Source organism: Phocoena phocoena, chromosome 6 (genome assembly GCF_963924675.1).
Source record: "Phocoena phocoena chromosome 6, mPhoPho1.1, whole genome shotgun sequence".
Classification (NCBI taxonomy): domain Eukaryota; kingdom Metazoa; phylum Chordata; class Mammalia; order Artiodactyla; family Phocoenidae; genus Phocoena; species Phocoena phocoena.
In genome coordinates, this window is record NC_089224.1 from 65,501,224 (window position 1) to 65,518,630 (window position 17,407).

General features: G+C 43.4%; 1 protein-coding gene and 1 pseudogene across 8 annotated transcripts in view; one reads left to right on the plus strand and one right to left on the minus strand.

The window, feature by feature from the left end:
* On the minus strand, positions 1-895 carry LOC136124085 (hypoxanthine-guanine phosphoribosyltransferase-like; annotated as a pseudogene).
* Positions 1-17,407, plus strand: part of TJP2 (tight junction protein 2) — a 134,610-nt gene that overhangs the window by 98,900 nt on the left and 18,303 nt on the right. For all 8 annotated transcript variants that reach the window (XM_065878433.1, XM_065878429.1, XM_065878432.1 and 5 more), the window contains 9 exons: positions 1,466-2,054; positions 6,092-6,195; positions 7,119-7,272; positions 8,820-8,928; positions 9,034-9,167; positions 10,605-10,671; positions 11,739-11,889; positions 15,619-15,727; positions 16,993-17,203. In XM_065878433.1, the coding sequence (XP_065734505.1) occupies positions 1,466-2,054; positions 6,092-6,195; positions 7,119-7,272; positions 8,820-8,928; positions 9,034-9,167; positions 10,605-10,671; positions 11,739-11,889; positions 15,619-15,727; positions 16,993-17,203 (1,628 nt within the window). The remainder of the gene's footprint in view (positions 1-1,465; positions 2,055-6,091; positions 6,196-7,118; positions 7,273-8,819; positions 8,929-9,033; positions 9,168-10,604; positions 10,672-11,738; positions 11,890-15,618; positions 15,728-16,992; positions 17,204-17,407) is intronic.

Below are 17,407 nucleotides of genomic sequence, written 5' to 3' on the forward strand. Positions count from 1 at the left end.
TCAGGCTTTGTATTTTGCTTTCCCAGTTTCGCTAATGACACAAACATGATTCAGATCCCTGAAGTATTCATTGTAGTCAAGGGCATATCCTACAACAAACTTGTCTGGAATTTCAAATCCAACAAAGTTTGGTCTATATCCAATACTTTGAGGGGTCCTTTCACCAGCAAGCTTGCAGCCTTGACCATCTTTGGATTTTGCCGCTTGACCAAGGAAAGCAAGGTTTGCCTTGTTTTGCCAGTGTCAGTTATATCTTCAACAGTCAAGACATTCTTTCCAGTTAAAGTTGAGAGATCATCTCCACCAATTACTTTTTTTTTTAACATCCTTATTGGAGTATAATTACTTTACGATGGTGTGTTAGTTTCTGCTGTATAACAAAGTGAATCAGCTATACGTATACATATATCCCCATATCTCCTCCCTCTTGCGTCTCCCTCCCTCCCACCCTCCCTATCCCACCCCTCTGGGTGGTCACAAAGCAGCGAGCTGATCTCCCTGTGCTATGCGGCTGCTTCCCACTAGCTATCGGTTTTACATTTTCCACCAATTACTTTTACGCCACCTGTTGACTGGTCATTACAGTAGCTCTTCAGTCTGATAAAATCTAGGCATAGGTATAGATCTATCACTATTTCTGTTCAGTGCTTGGGTGTAATCCAGCAGGTCAGCAAAGAATTTATAGCCCCCCCTGAGCACACAGAGGGCCACAATGTGATGGCCTCCCATCTCCATCACATTCTCGAGCCAGCCGTTCGGTGCTGTCCATATTTAGTCCATGAAGAATAAACACCTTTTCCAAATCCTCAGCATAATGATTAGGTCTACAGAATAAATCTAGGTCATAACCTGGTGCATCATCACTAATCACGACTCTGGGGCTGCGGGTCGCCATAGCGGAGCCGACTGGTGTGCGGGCTGAGGGCAGTCTCTGGAGGAGAAGCCGGCGGCGGGTCCGAACAGGAGGCAGAGGGCGGGAGGCTGCGCGGCGCGGGAAAGCGGAGTGGTCCGCCCCAGCGCTCTTCGCTGCCTCCACTCAGCGCCCTCGCTGGTCCATTTTAATCTTAAAGGACCCCTCTTTTACCTCCTCTCTCCCCTTACCTGCCCCCCCCCCACCTCTTTTGAATGACATTGACTTTTGGATGAACCTACACACTTGTATACAGAATGTCTCACTTTCTGGGTTTTCATTTTTGTAACTTAGTGATTTAAATCCCTTTGGTGCTTTTCACACTTTGAGTAGAAGCAGATTTTGGAGGCACTGTGCTCAGAGTTTTATACTTATTGTCTTATTTTATCCTTGATCCCCTGAGGGGGTCCTCATTTTCCAGATGAGGACCCCGAGGCTTAGCAACTGGGTGGGGACACAAGAGTTTTACTGGAAGGAGAACCCGGCCTCTTAACCACTGCATTCTCTATGTTTGGTTGTGATTGTCTTGCGTCCCCACTGTTTGTTTTGTGACAGGTGGTCAAGAGGCCCCGGAAGGTCCAGCTGGCCCCGCCGCAGGGCAGCCCTCCCGTCCACGAGCATGACCGGGCTTTCGAGCTGATGGACGAATTTGATGGCAGAAGCGCGCGCAGCGGGTACAGCGAGAGGAGCCGGCCCAGCAGCCGCGGAGAGTGCAGCCGCAGCTGGGAGGACAGCCTGGAGAGGGGTCGTCCCCACGACCGGGCGCGCAGCCGGGAGCGGGACCGGAGCCGCGGCCGGAGCCTGGAGCGGGGCCTGGACCACGACCCCGACGACTACTACTACCAGCGAGCCCGAGAGCGCAGCCGTGGCCGCAGCCTCGAGCGGGGCCTGGACCACGACGACGATGACTACCGGCGAGCCCGGGAGAGGAGCCGCGGCCGGAGCTTTGACCCGACCTACGATCGCGCCTACAGCCCGGAGCGGGAGTATGGCCGCAGGGCCCAGGCGGATGCCCGGTACGGGGCGTCCTGGAGCCGCAGCCGCGAGCACCTCCACTCCCGCAGCCCCAGCCCCGAGCCGCGGGTACAGCTGGACTCAGACAGGCCCATCGGGATCCTTCTGATGAAAAGCAAAGCAAATGAAGGTAGTCATGCTTGATGAAGAAAAGCACTATAATAGCTAACTCTTACGTGGAACCTGCTGTGTGCCAAGCACTGACCTAATAAATGCTTTGCACAGATTAGCTCATTTTGTCCTCACCACCACCCCCTGTGGGAGTTAGTCATATCTTCATTTTATAGACAACGAAACTAGTGGCACAGAAAAGTTCATTGACTTGCACAAAGTTGTATCATCAGTGGCTAAGCCAGGTGGTGGAAATCTGGCTTTAAACTAATAGGCCAGTGGTTCTCAGAGCAGCATAAATATCACCTGGACGCTTATTAGAAATGTAGATTCTCAGGGCCCAGACCAGCCCCCACTGAATCAGAAGCACTGGGGTGGCCCCTGGGGTCTCTGTGTTAACAGGCTCTCTTGGTGAACCCAGTGCAGCTTAAACTGTTGAAAGCACGGTAGGGGACAATACTCCAGCTAATCTTGATTGAGTTTTTGCTCTATGCCAGGGCCCTCTGTGGAATAAATACTTTCTAATTTAATCCTCACCAGAAGCCTTTGTGGTAGGTAGGAGACTTCATTCCTCTTTTACAGGTGGGTATAGCAAGGTGCAGAGAGGTTTTTGGTGTGTCCACAGATGAGGCGGGCTCTGGCCCAGGCTGCCCGTCCCATGTTGCGTGCCTGGAGCAGTTGCATACGCTTAAGCACATCCAGATTCACTAAACCCCTTTGTGGCAGCTGGACAAGCCAGTAGCACTTGCAGTGAGGTGAGGCTTCTGCGACTCAGAGGTGGGAGGTGACATGCCCACATCTTGAAGCTGGTAAGTAAGTGGTGGAGTTGGAGCTCAAACTTCATCTCTTGGAAATAGATGATAGGAAACAAGTAGGTGAATGAACAGGGATTTAGAGCCCCATGTTGAGCTATTCCCTGCATTGATTTTTAGCTTCCAACTTTTTGAATTCCTGGTAACATCTTTTATCTCTGCTTGTTCTCTAATTGTCCTCCTTCAAAGAGGAAAAAAGATAAGAGTACCCAAGAGTGCAAAGTGAAAGACCTCTTGCTTTTTAGGTTGGGAATTTGCATCTTAAAGAGCCTATCAGATGAGAGGGTTTGTTTTCTTTAGTTCTTCTAGAGGAGCTTAAAGAGTTGAGTTATACAATTGGGTACCTATTGAAAGGATATTGAGGTAACTGCAAGGATGCGAATAATGGGATACCAGAGCCCAGGTCCAGAAAACAAAGGTGAAAGTTGAGATGGTACTATCTCTGAGGAATGTGAATCTTGGGAGATTTAAGAATTCTAGAAAATCTTTATAACCATGGATAATGACGTATTAATTCATCAACCCCCAAGAATTGCAGAGTAAAAACCATTCTGCTTCCAGTTTGTGGACCGTAGAGAAGTTTTGAGAAAGATAACTTGACACAAGGCCTCCTTCACAGAAGGCTGATGCATGTCCGGTAGGACTTGCACCCAGATTCTTGAGTTCCCCGTTGCAGTGCTTTTCAGTATTTTCCTCCCCCTCTCTCTCCTCTTCCCCTTCTTCCTCTTTCTCCTTCTCTTCCCCCTCCTCCTCCTGCCACAGAAAGAACCACATCTTGCAAATAATCGTGGAGGCGCCAATATGTGAAAAACTTGGCCAAGTGTTTCACGGAACGGTACTTAACTCTGTGATGATTTTTGAGAGGTTCTATTACATTAAATTAAAAGATACTGGTCACAACTCACTAAATTGATTTCAAGACTCACTCATGAGTTGTGACCCACAATCGAAAAGATGTTTGTCCTAAGAAACTGCCCACATCATGCCTGGTTTTAGTAATACTATTTTTTTTTTTTTTTTTTTTAGTAATACTATTAAGGAACAGAGAGGGCTCATGCCCCTTTGCTGATACGACATTTTACTGCTTATGGGCCATTTTGCTTTTTAAACTTAGAATTCAGTGTTTGCTTGTTTGTTTTTTCCAAAGTTCTACTTTTTAAAAGATTTTTTAAGCCACCTTTTGCTAAGATGACACAGTAGTTTAGCTATCACTGGCTAGAGTCGCATAAGAATTAATCTTTACAAATATCTGGCTGCAGGCAAAACCTACATTTGATTAAGAAAAATAGGATCCATTCACATGGCCAGCTTTTACATGTTTCATGGACATCAGATAGCCTTGCTGGTAAAAGTCTTAGAAGCTGGCCAACTGACTTTTTTTTCCTCATTTGAGAGGTGCCCACAAACATACCAATAGCAACCTATTTGTAATTTTACAATAAGAGTGCAGTTTTTAAGAGGATGGAGGAATTGTTGACACGTGAGAAAGAAGTCATTGCTCAAGTTTGTCTCAACCTTCTGTCCTGGGCTGTGAGGCTGTTTAACCTGTAAGGAATTGCCATCCCTGAAGAAAATGCTGTCTGTCTTACCTTTATTCTTTCTTGAGTATCAGCTCCCTAAAGGGCGGGGGTGGACCTTAACAGCTTTAATCCTTGCGGTAAGATCTGAATCTAACTTACTATAAGTCACTTAAAACTTACCTTTAAATCTACTTCTAAGTGGCAGAAAGTTACTTTATTTTGAATTGATAAGATTTTTTTTATTGGAGTATAATTGCTTTACAATGTTGTGTTAGTTTCTGCCGCACAGTGCGGTGAATCAGCCATATGCATACACACATCCCTTCCCTCTTGGACCTCCCTCCCCCCCCAATCCCACCCAACTAGGCCATCACAGAGCACCAAGCTGAGCTCCCTGTGCTATACAGCTGGTTCCTACTAGCTATCTGTTTTATACATTGTAGTGTATATATGTCAAACCTGATCTCCCAATTCATCCCACCCTCCCCTTCCCCACCGTGTCCACACATCCGTTCTCGAGTCTACCTTTCTATTCCTGCCCTGCAAATAGGTTCATCCGTACCATTTTTCTAGATTCCACAAATATGTGTTAATATACGATACTTATTTTTCTGTTTCTGACTTCACTGAGTCCATAACAATAATAATAAAATTTGAGTGTGCCTCTTTTCAAACCTGCTAGGTTTAGGTAGCTTCCTAAAATTACCAAAATTCATCCTTAAAGTGTGTATTTTTACATGTTTAATAAGTAAAATCAGAATAGTCTGAATAGTATTTAAAATATTTTAAAATATACATACTTAGTAAATACAGTGGTTTTTCTTGAGAACAATGCAAAGTCCATAAATCCCCAGAGCTGTGCCAGTTTTAGTTGAATACTTTATTTGTTGCTTTGCTGGCTTATCTACCCCTTTTCTTCACACAGTGACATTTTTTCAGTGCCAAATCCCACACAATCTAAATTGTTACAGATAGAGGGTTTGCTATTTGTGGTACTTTCCTGTAGGCAACTGTATTGTCAGTAGAACACGCCTGTTAAGATGTACTGAATTGTTTTTTTTCCTCCCCAACATTTTGTTTTGAAAAGTGTTAATTTTGTGGCAAATAACTCAAATAGCCTTCACCTAGTTTTACCAATTGTTAACATTTTGCCACATTTGTTTTATTTCTCCTTTTTTTCCCTTTCTCCCTCCCCCATCTTCCTCCCCTACCGCATCTCTCTGTCTCTAAATGGTGTTTTGGAACCACTTGAAGGTAAGTTGCAGGCAAAATGACCCTTTACCCCTAAATATTTCAGCAGGTATCTCCCAAGGATAGAAACATTGCCCTTCATAACCATAATGCCATTATTACTCTTAAGAAAGTTAGCATTAATATGCCTTTTAATATATTATAGTGCAATTTATTTTGAAGTTGCTCCAAAATAATGTAATCCACCCCTACCCCCCACCTCTACCCCATATTGGATTGAGGATCTAGTGAAGTTTCATGCAGTGCATTTGGTTTTTATGTCTCTTTTAATCTAGAACAGTCCCTCTGCCTCTTTTTCTTTTTTTTTTTTAAATGACATCGACTGTTTTGACAAGTGAAGGCCAGTGGGCTTACAGAGTGTCTCACGTGCAAAATTAATTTTGCATACATATTTTTAAATCATCCTAAAAGCCAGCCTTAGTTTTCTGAACACGTTGATGAAATATGTGTTTTTTTGTGTGTTTGTCTTCTAGAGTATGGTCTCCGGCTCGGCAGTCAGATCTTCATAAAGGAAATGACCGGAACAGGTCTAGCATCTAAAGATGGCAACCTGCATGAAGGAGACATAATTCTCAAGGTGGGTGGAAAAGGGCAGAGAACAGCTGGGTTCACGCTCAGCTTCCTAGTCTGTATTTCCGCATTCAAGTGCCAAGTCAGTGAAACTTTGTTGAGATAGGAGTCAATAATAAGACAAAGCCAGGAAGGGCAGCAGAGAGATCATTTTTATCAGGAAAACCAGACTTGGAGATTTGTAATAGTTTAGTGTCAGTTAAAAACAAAAATCTTGGGGGTTCCCTGGTGCAGTGGTAAAGAAGCCGCCCACCAATGCAGGGGACACAGGTTCGAGCCCTGGTCTGGGATGATCCCACATGCCGCAGAGCAACTAAGCCTGTGTGCCACAACTACTGAGTCTGCGCTCTAGAGCCCACGAGCCACAACTACTGAAGCCCGCGTGCCTAGAGCCCATGCTCCGCAACAAGAGAAGCCACCTCAATGAGAAGCCCGTGCACCACAACAAAGACCCAACACAGCCAAAAATAAAATAAATTAAAATAAATTTTTAAAAAATCTCAACAAAGTCTTTCTTCTTCCCTGTTTATTAAAAGTTTAAGCTCCTGTTCTCTAAACGAAGGAAAGATGAGAGGGCAAGTTGGTGGTATATGAATGCTGAATATTTAATCGTTTTTGTAAACCTCTCTAGTCAGGAAACATGTTCCAGTAGTAAACCAAACCATCGTCTTGAGCTTGGAAGTTAAATAAATTAGCAGAGTAACTTAAGTACACTACAGCTTTCTCAGGCCTGTGTTTGGGTTCCAGGCATGTGGGGTTATATTTAATTTAAAGGATAATTCATTTTTATTCAGTCAGTCATCCTAAAGCCCACGTCTGTTTGAGTAACTGAGCAAAGCCCTTAACTTTTTAGAAGAGGAAAATAAGAATTTTCTATTTTGCTCTGGGTAGTTGTATTGCATGGAACATTACTGTTCTTCATAAACACAGATAAATGGAACCGTAACTGAGAACATGTCTTTAACGGATGCTCGAAAACTGATAGAAAAGTCAAGAGGAAAACTCCAGCTCGTGGTGTTGAGGGACAGCAAGCAGACGCTCATCAACATCCCCTCGTTAAATGACAGCGACTCAGAAATAGAAGGTAAAGAAAGGGGAGGCTGTGAGCTGAGCTGGAGGAGAGTAAGACTGTTGCTTCTGCATTTTCATCTCTATTTAGCATAGCCATTCACCTGGAAGTTAAATTGCTAACAGAAGCCTCTCTTTTAAACTTTAATTCCAGGTTTGGTTGTTATTTTCTTATTAAAGGGTCTGTTGAAATTAGGATTCCAGTATGAAATTCTGGTGTACTTGTGAATCCCTATGGACTCTGATTTAGACCATTGAAAACAAAACTTGTTAGTAAAAAAATGTATGTGGGAGTGGTTCACAGAACTAACCACATACATTTGTAAATTGCTCATTCTTGTGCTTTATCATGTGATTTTTTTTGAAGTGACTTAATATTTCCAACAAAGAGAAGACATTATAGAGGATAGTTAAAACTGGTAGACACTATAATAGACTCAGTCAGAATGGCTGAATATTCTGGTATTCATTGATTAGCAATCTGTGTCACCTCTTCTCTTATGAAGCTATAGTCGTTTCTTTTTTTTTAATTTGAATATGGATTTTACATAAGATAACATTTATTTATTTGGTCTCTCTTCATTTATTTTCACAGCCAAATCCAACTTCTTGTCCTTCAAAATGGTCTTGTGTCTTCTTAGCCCTTTACTTTTTGGCGGGGCGGGGGGCTCTTGGGCATGTCTTTATTATTTATTTTTATTTTTTTAATTGAAGTATAGTTGACATACAGTACATACGATAACATTTTAACCATGTAAAAATTACCAATAAAAATAAAGAGGCATGCTATTTCCTACTTAATCATCTAGTATTGGCTTTGTGCAGAAAAGTTTAGAAAATATTAAGTTCTCAAGTTTAGAAATGGACTTGTTGATCTTTAAAAGAATTACTTTATAAAACCTTAAAACTTGGTTTAATTTCTATTATATACAATGTCTAATCAGGTGGTTACTGCTCTGAATACAGGAAAACACGTAGAGCACAGGAAGTAATGCCAGGGTGCTAGGAGCTTACGGGTTATTTCCTTGTTACTCCAAGTGTGCTCCTTAGCCCACTAGCAGCATCGTGTCATCCAGGAGCTTGATGGAATTGCAGAATCTCGGGCCCGGCCCAGAAGAGTTGCATTCTAACAAGATCCCAGGTGATATGTATGCACATTAAAGTTTCAGAAGCACTGGTCTATGTGCACACTCAAAATGAGTGTGTGTGTGTGTGTGTGTGTGTACCTGTATATATACACTAATATAGATTCACACATACACACACACATATATATATTCCCATCATTGGATTTTGTCTCTTCAGTGTCAGCTTTGATGGAAAGTATGATGAAAGAGGAACATAAAATTCTGGATTTAGAGCCCTCTTTGTTAATTAATGCCTTTCCTTTCAAACGATCAGATTCTTTTTTTTTTTTTTCAACGAAAGACTATCAGACTAATAGCACATTTACTGCCTGCCCTCTCTTCCATTTCCCCTGTTTCCTTGCCCAGAGAATAGAATAATTTCTGGCACAGGTCTCAAATGTTTTATTAAGAAGTCTTTTCTTATTTTTGAAATCAGATATCTCAGAAATAGAGTCAAACCAGTCATTTTCTCCGGAGGACAGACGACAGCAGTATTCCGATTATGATTATCATTCCTCGAATGAAAAGCTGAAGGAAAGACCAAAGTAAGATGATGAGTATTTTCCCTCGCCCACATCCCTGGGAGTGTACGCACATACGTATTTGCAAATCTGTCACATGATGAGACATTAACATGACGTGTGCTTAAGTTCAAGAGAGGACACGCATAGCAGATGGTCCAGGATGGGCGCCACACCCACTCCCTTTAAGTCCACTGGGGATGTTGCAGCTGCAGTGAGCGCAGAGCCCAGCAAGGAACCCACATACCAAGAGGAATCCCCAGGTGAGGCTCATTTTAAACCGTCATGTTCAGGTGTCAGTGCTTGGTAATTCCAGAAGGTGGCTGGAAAGAGAGAGAGAAATTATTTTAAAATCATTTTTATATATGGAAGAGGCACTCCTATCTCATTTAATATTGAGAAAAATACAAAGAATAACAGCTCTTTCTGTGTGCCAACAGATTGGTCACCTTTTGTTATGTTTCATTAGTCATGGTCCTTTTGTCTCCCATCCCTGATCCCAACCTGAACTGTTATCTGCTCACAACACTTCTGACACCAACTGTGTGGGTTTTGTCCTCTGCCCAACTACCAGTTCTCGAATTCTCCAGACACCGACAAAGTGTCCTACAGTTCAATTCAGTTCTGGCACTGACTACCCAAGTTCGTGCAGACCCCGCAGGTTAAGGGCTCAGTCTCATAAGATGCCCCCACTACAGGCGCCAGTCACGAGTCCCAGGTTGCCGCCTTCACTTCCGACCAACCAGCTTTAAACTTGGGGTTCCCATGACCCTCTCCTCAAGTTTGATAATTTGCTAGAATGACTCACAGAACTCAGGAAAGCACTTTATTTACTATTACTTTTTTTTTTTTTAATACAAGATACAATTTAGGAACAGCCAAATGGAAGAGATGCATAGGGCAATGTCTGGGGAGAAGGTGGAGAGCTTTCCTGCCCTCTCCAGGCACGTCACCCTCCCAGCACCTCAGTATTTTCACCCACCCTGAAGCATTCTGAATCCCCTTGTTTATGGAGGCTTTGTCATGTGCATGGCTTTCTCTTCCTGGTGACCAGCCCCATCCTGAGGCTATCCAGGAGTCATCTCTTTAGAACAAAGGATGCTCCCATCACCCAGGAAATTGCAAGGGATGTAGGACCTCTGTGTCAGGAACTGGGCTCAAAGATGGAACATTAGAGCAAAAGATACTCCTGGCACCCCTTTCACTCCAGAGATTAAAGGGACTTTAGGATCTCTGAGGGTGGGGAAGAGACCAAATACATACTTCTAATTATGTCACAGTCACATTTTGTCAAATTTGATTAGTTGAAGTCCTTTTATGTCCCATTTCTGATCTCAACTCCATTCCCTACCCCTGCCCCCAACCCCATAAAATTATCATGATTTAAATGCATAAATATTTATCCATGGAAAAAAACAGCATTATTGCATGGCTTTTAAGTTACTTTAAAAATGCTACCTGCTTGTAAATGTGATTATGCACCTTGCATTTTAAAGGTTCATTTTCTTCTCACTTCTTCTGAGAAATCATTGACACCTACTAATGCCTCAAAATTAAACTTGACATTTTTGTTTGACGTGATAACATATATGTAGCATAGAGTACAGACTTGAATTTTTTGTGGATTTTGTGATCTTTATATTTAGAGACAAGACAAAGCCTGTTAGTCCAGGTCGGTAATGATGTCTTTTAATCCACAGTTCCTCCACCAAAACCAGCCCCAAGAACTGTTCTTCGTCCGAGTCCTGAAGATTTAGCAATATATGGGTATGTATTTCAGTCTTTCTTGCTTTCCCCCTTTCTTCCTCCACACAGCTCTATCTCCTTAATGGAAATTTGGAAGAATGGTTTTCTTAAACTATAGATGGTGATTTTGCATATAATCAGCTGCCCTTTAACCAACCCCTATTGCTACTGTTTATGAGAAAGAGAAATCATTTGTAGGACGAGTAAAATGTGGAAGAGAGTGAATGTTAACTTTGTCTGCTTGTCTGCTTACCTGGCTAGTTTTCCAGATGTTATTTTGAATACTTGAGTTTGCCAGGTCAAGAACGCCCAGATGGATGAAGTATTGCTTAAGTATGGTGCCTCTGTAGGGGCTATAGTGACAGGTGATCCTGGCACGTGGAGGGAGGGGAGAAGTGATACAGTGCTCTGCACTTGACAGTGAGAACCCCTGCTTCCAAGCAGTGGCCTCTGGATTAGGATCCTGCTTCCCTGGACCCAGGCTGTGTCTCCATTTGACAGGATCCCTATGGGGTCAGCAGGCTTTCCTTTGAAAGAATCCTGAAGTAGGAATCAGATGGCCTTGATTTTTGCTCTAATCCTGCCCATTATTTGCTTTTAATCTTGAATGAGTTTACTTAAACATTCTCTATTTCTGTTCTTCACTGGTAAAGTGGCCTACTGATATTCATCTCACAGCCCCAGGGAAGATAAAATTGTAGATTATGTGAGAAAAATGAGAGAGAGCTGTTTTTTTTTTTTTTTTTTTGGTGGTATGCGGGCCTCCCACTGCTATGGCCTCTTCCGTTGCGGAGCACAGGCTCCGGACACGCAGGCTCAGCGGCCATGGCTCACGGGCCCAGCCGCTCCGCGGGCATGTGGGATCTTCCCGGACCAGGGCACGAACCCGTGTCCCCTGCATCGGCAGGCGGACCCCCAACCACTGCACTACCAGGGAAGCCCCGAGAGAGATATTTTAAAAGGGTAAATCACTCTATAGATGGAATAAATTAAATTGCTCACTGCTAATGTTGGTTTTCCTTTACCCCGCCCCCAACCCCCCCCCCAAAATCTCCCATCTTTCTTTCCTGAAACGGAACTCATTGCAGCCCCAATACCAAAATGGTGAGGTTCAAGAAGGGAGACAGTGTGGGCCTCCGGTTGGCCGGTGGCAATGATGTTGGGATATTTGTGGCCGGCATTCAAGAGGGTACCTCAGCGGAGCAAGAAGGTCTTCAAGAAGGGGACCAGATTCTGAAGGTAGGAAATCCCAGCCCTGTTTCTAAATGTTACTGGGAAAGAGTGGGGTTTTCTGGAGGGTCTTACATAAGGGACAGGAAAGTGGTCCAGCTTGTGAAAATAGACCAGCTGCAGGTTTGTTGCTGCCAAGCATCAGGTCTCTGTTTCCTTCTAATGGGTCCTGTCTCCTAGTCCTGGAACCCAAAACTCATCCCTATGTCTGTGGGACTTTATAGTGTTCAAGACCCTCACAAAGATTTTTATTAATTTGATTAACAAAAAAATGGAGACTTCAGCTAAGGGCCTAGGTGGAAGAGCTTTCAAAAGATCTTGCTAATGGTTGGTTTTTAGTTGATTCCCCTGCTTGGTTGTCACTCTTCAGGCCGTGTGCTGTAACTGAACAAAGGTGGGTATTGGCATCAGATCATCTGATTTGAATACTGTCCCAGCTTCATATTGGTCTGTGGCCTTGGCTTCGGCTCTGAGACTCGGGTTTCTATATCTGTTCAATGGGGATAAGCATACCTGCCTTGCAGGCACCCTGGGAACATTAGAACAGATGATACTCGCAAGGCGCCCAGCAGAGTTCTTGGCACAGAGTAGGAAAGTCAGTGTCTGTTCTTTATCCTGCTGGAAACTAACGAGTTGCTGCCATTCAGTGTGTTACTTACATCTGAAATTGTCCAGGAAGGAGAATCCCTGGTTAATCAAATATTGGTACTTTTCAATTTACTATATATATGTTTGTATAATCTATTGGTTTAAAAAAAGGATAACCAACTCATCTTTGACATTTTATCATGTATTTTCCACTGACTTCAGTATTAACTTCAAGAACACTGAGTACCTTGTGACTATAAAAATACAGAATGCTGGGGAATTTCTGCTTCTGTAAACTTGCATTTCTTATGCGTACTAGGTGGTCTGGTAAGAGCGTCTAGCCTCAGAGGAGAGGGGAGAAAAGCAGAATTCCCAAAGGAAGCAGGCAGAGCACAAAAAGAGGTGGTCCTTTTCCTTCTTGGACCTTGGCCTCATGGTGGTAGTTCAGATTTCATTTCTGGAGCCGATGAAGAGCAAACCTTGACCTTGAGCTTTGCTGAAGCTTTCCAGTGACATTCTAGACCCTCTTCGGCTCTGGACAGGATCCTAGAAGACTAAGTGTACCTGAGTGAACCTCAGGGTACCACATGATCCTAGGAAATAGCACTTACCAAGTGCTACCGATAAGAGCCCCGTTTGAGTGCCAGCTTATACCAATTTACTCGTGGGCTGATGCCAAAGAAGAAAAAGCGTGTTTCCTAACTGATGTGGGACCGTAGGAAGTCAGGTAGGAATTTGGAAACTTTTGCTCACGAAGGTTCAAGGATGACATATTTTTGTACCCTGTGGGGAAAAGGATTTTCAGAATTTTCATGAAAAAAAATAGTAAATTCACTTAGGGGCTTGACAGACCTAAGTCGTTAAAATGAGAGTCACTTCCATGTGTAAAAGTCGTGATACACAATGTTTTCTACTTGAGAAAGTGTCTTGTTTCCTGTTACCACCTTGGCGACAAGCAAGAAACTGTGGGAACCAGCTTCTTTTTTTTTCCCCGGTACGCCGGCCTCTCACTGTTGTAGCCTCTCCCGTTGTGGAGCACAGGCTCCAGACGCGCAGGCTCAGCGGCCATGGCTCACGGGCTCAGCCGCTCTGCGGCATGTGGGATCTTCCCGGACCAGGGCACGATCCCGTGTCCCCTGCATTGGCAGGCGGACTCTTAACCACTGCGCCACCAGGGAAGCCCAGGAACCAGCTTCTTTTGCAGTAGTCTCATCTGGAGGTCAGGCAGTAGGTGGTCCTCATTCTTGGGTGTGTGGAAATTTTCTGTTGACTACAAAAGGAGCCCTCAATTCTTCAAAGGGGTGAAAAAGATTGAGCTCACCTACTGGGGCAGATAAATTGCGACACAGCCTTAGCGTCGCTGACACAGAATCCTCTTCAGGCTCACAGCAGACACAGCTAGACCGTGTAGACTACTAAATAGATAATGGAAGAGGATATTTATTGGGGAGGGCTGTACAACCTAACCAAAGTGCTGTCCTGGCCTTTTTTCCTTTAATTTGTTTCAGCACTCCTTTCCATGGTCAAATTGAATATATCAGGGTACAATGTACATGCAGTAAGCACTTTACTCTGCTGTGGGTTTTTTAAGTGCAGCTCTTCCTTTTGTAAAGGTGACAGCTTGACATGTGGAACGAAAAAGTGAGTGTGCTGTGGCGAAATATGTGCCTTGTAACTAACAGAAGTGCACATGCTTTAGTGCTTGGCTTACCTATCTCTTTGCTTATTTTTTTACCTGGTATGATTGTCATTTCTCTTTCAGAAACTATTAGAGGAAGGGAAAGAGGAAAAAAAAACTCCTAAGTTTGGTTATTAACCATGTGGATTTTAGCTACCATATGTTGCTTTACTTTTGACCATTATAGTTTTTGGCTTGACAGAAGGGGCAGTCTCTGAATAGAGAAGGACAGAGGGACCTCCAAGGTCTTCCCCCATGCCCTGTGGCCCTATCTTATTTAAATAAACAAATACAAGCATGTACGGTGCATATAAAAACATACATGTGGCCACATATAGACACAGATGTAGATCTGCAGATGGTGCACAAGAAAGGATTAATTACCAAAGCGTGAATATCCCTAATTCAGGGACAGCGAGATGGGAATGAGCTGTCTTAAATGCTATAAATATCGTTTCAATGGAAAAGTTAACGTGATTCGTTTAGTAAATCACTCTATTTTAAAAGCACCAAGTAAATTTTAATCTCATGCCTATTTTCACTTAATGGTAAATTCCAACCTTAATTAAATTAGACTCAATTAATGATGTTTTTTCAGTAGTAAGGCATTACTCTTTGATTAAAGGATTCTACAAGTCCTCAGTGACTGAAGAAAATATTTCAGAGGAATTCTGTATCTTCACTTCTGTAATACATTATCAAAATATTAGGTACTTTAAAATCATTTTTACATTTTACTTATGTGTAATTATTCTGTTTTAGAGTGGTTTTCAAGGTACAAGACAAAGATGTCAAAATGTCTTTTTCTTTGTCCCACTTTTCAATTTTACCTGCTTTCTAACTTGTCTTCTGAGAGCTATTTACAGTGTACCCTACTCAGTGGGGAATAAATGTGAGCTTCTTGCCCGTTATGTATCAGAAGCTTAAACTAAAAGCCTATAGATTAGGCTAATGGTCTGCCACCTAAGACTAATGGTCTTCAATTTCAGGTGCTAGAAGCTGTAAGAGAAAGGTGGATTTGGTCAGAATCCTTATTTGCAGGCTTTTATTTGAATCAATTTGAAAAGTATTAATGCCTTAAGCTGGGCCAGCACGCTCATTTACCATAGATCCCACCACTCCTTATTGCATTACAGTAATTGGATTTTTACCTTCCTGGCCACCTCTACAGGAGATTCAAAGGAGGGAAGCGGACACAGCTACAAGAAATTCTAACCTGATCCAGTGATGAGTCCTTGGTGGAATGGCGTAGTCCTAAGGGGTGGGCAGCGTGGGGAGGCAGGAGGGTATGGTGGTGCCCACAGCCCAGGCCGGGTGCTAAGAGTCCCTGGGTAGGGCACTAAGGACTTCTTTACATCTGAGGTTTGCTGTGGGCAGGCCCTGATGAGAACAAACAGATCAAAAGCAGGTGGCACCTTTTTGAAAACAACTTACTTCTTGTTTTGTTTTTTTCTGTTTGCCCCTCCTATCAGGTGAACACACAGGATTTCAGAGGGCTCGTTCGGGAGGATGCCGTTCTCTACCTGTTAGAAATCCCCAAAGGCGAAATGGTGACCATTTTAGCCCAGAGCCGAGCTGATGGTGAGCAAGTTTGGTTATGAGTTTAGTGGGCGGTAGGAGAGGGAGGTAGCTTGGGAGCACAATAGGAAAATCTGGGTATTAAAATATCGAAGTGGATCCTGACACCTGATCTCTAGGTCATAGGTATGTGGAAAGAATTCGGGTACCATTTAACTTTCTATACACATGTTTTCTGTGCACCTACTGAAAGAATTTCACTAGTTGTGTGATTTTGGAGTAAAACTGCTTTTCTGGACAGAGATCCATCCTTAATTACTGCCTGAAGTTATTATTGAGTTTTCCCATGACAGATGGAAAGGGCCACACCTGCTGGTCAGCTCTCATATTAACCCATATCAGTCTGACAAGTTGCTTCACCTTTCTAAGCTTTATTGTTCTCATCTGTAAAATGGGGGTTAATAGAATCTTCTTGTCTGCTTCAGCTAGTACAGTTGATTGGCAACTGTATTAAGGTTCTCCAGAGAAATGGAACCAATAGGATGTGTATGTGTGTGTGTGTGTGTGTGTGTATATAAATATCTTTCTATACATAGAAAGAGAGAGACAGAGACAGAGACAGGCAGACAGAGAAAGGGAGAAAGTGAGCTATTTATTGATACTGTGAGGAATTGGCTTACATGATTATGGAGGCTGGCAGGTTCCAAGATCTTCAGGGTGAGTTGGTGAGCTGGAGACCCAAAGAGAGCCAATGGTTTAGTTCCAGTCCAAGTCCAAAGACCTGAGAACCAATGGTGTAGTTGCTGTCCAAAGGCGGACTGGCTTAAGATCCAGGAAGAGCCAGTGTATCTGTTTGAGTCTGAAGGCAGGAGAAAAGCTGACGTGCCACTTTGAAAGGAAGAAGAGTTCATTTTTCTCTTACGCGGGGGACGGTTTACCTTTTTGTTGTGTTCAAGCCTTCAATGGACTGGCTGAAGCCCACCCAAATCAGGGAGGGCAATTGGCTTTACTCAGTCTGCCCGAGTTAAATGTTAATCTCATCCAGAAACACCCTCATAGACACACCTAGAATAATATTTGACCAAATATCTGGGCACCCCATGGCCCAGTCAAGTCGATGCATAAAATTAACCATCACAGTAACTCGTGAACTTAGTTACTTGTCCTTCTTCCTGTTTGAACTATGGTTCCTGTGGGGCCTGTGTGCTGAGGTCACTAAATGCAAAGAAAGTAAAGAGGGTGATCAGAGTTCAGAGAGCTGATAACTCTTCCAGAAAAGACCTCTGGCCAAGCTGAGTACCACATGCAATGATGCTTTTGTCTTTCAGTGTATAGAGACATACTGGCTTGTGGCAGAGGGGATTCGTTTTTTATAAGAAGCCACTTTGAATGTGAGAAAGAAACTCCACAGAGCCTGGCTTTCACCAGAGGGGAGGTCTTCCGTGTGGTAGATACGCTGTACGATGGGAAACTGGGCCACTGGCTGGCCGTGAGGATTGGAAATGAATTGGAGAAAGGCTTAATCCCCAACAGAAGCAGGTATCTTGAGACTGCATACACCCACGCAACCCCTTTAAGCCTTCCTCCCACGAGTAAACAACACCTCCCCCCGCCAAAGGAAGCCCCATATAACTCCATCATTTGTCATCACGACCTCTCCCATCATCCATTTCTTGTGTATGAGGAGACCTTGGAGATACTGCGGGTTTGGTTACAGACCACCGCAATGAAACGAATATCGCA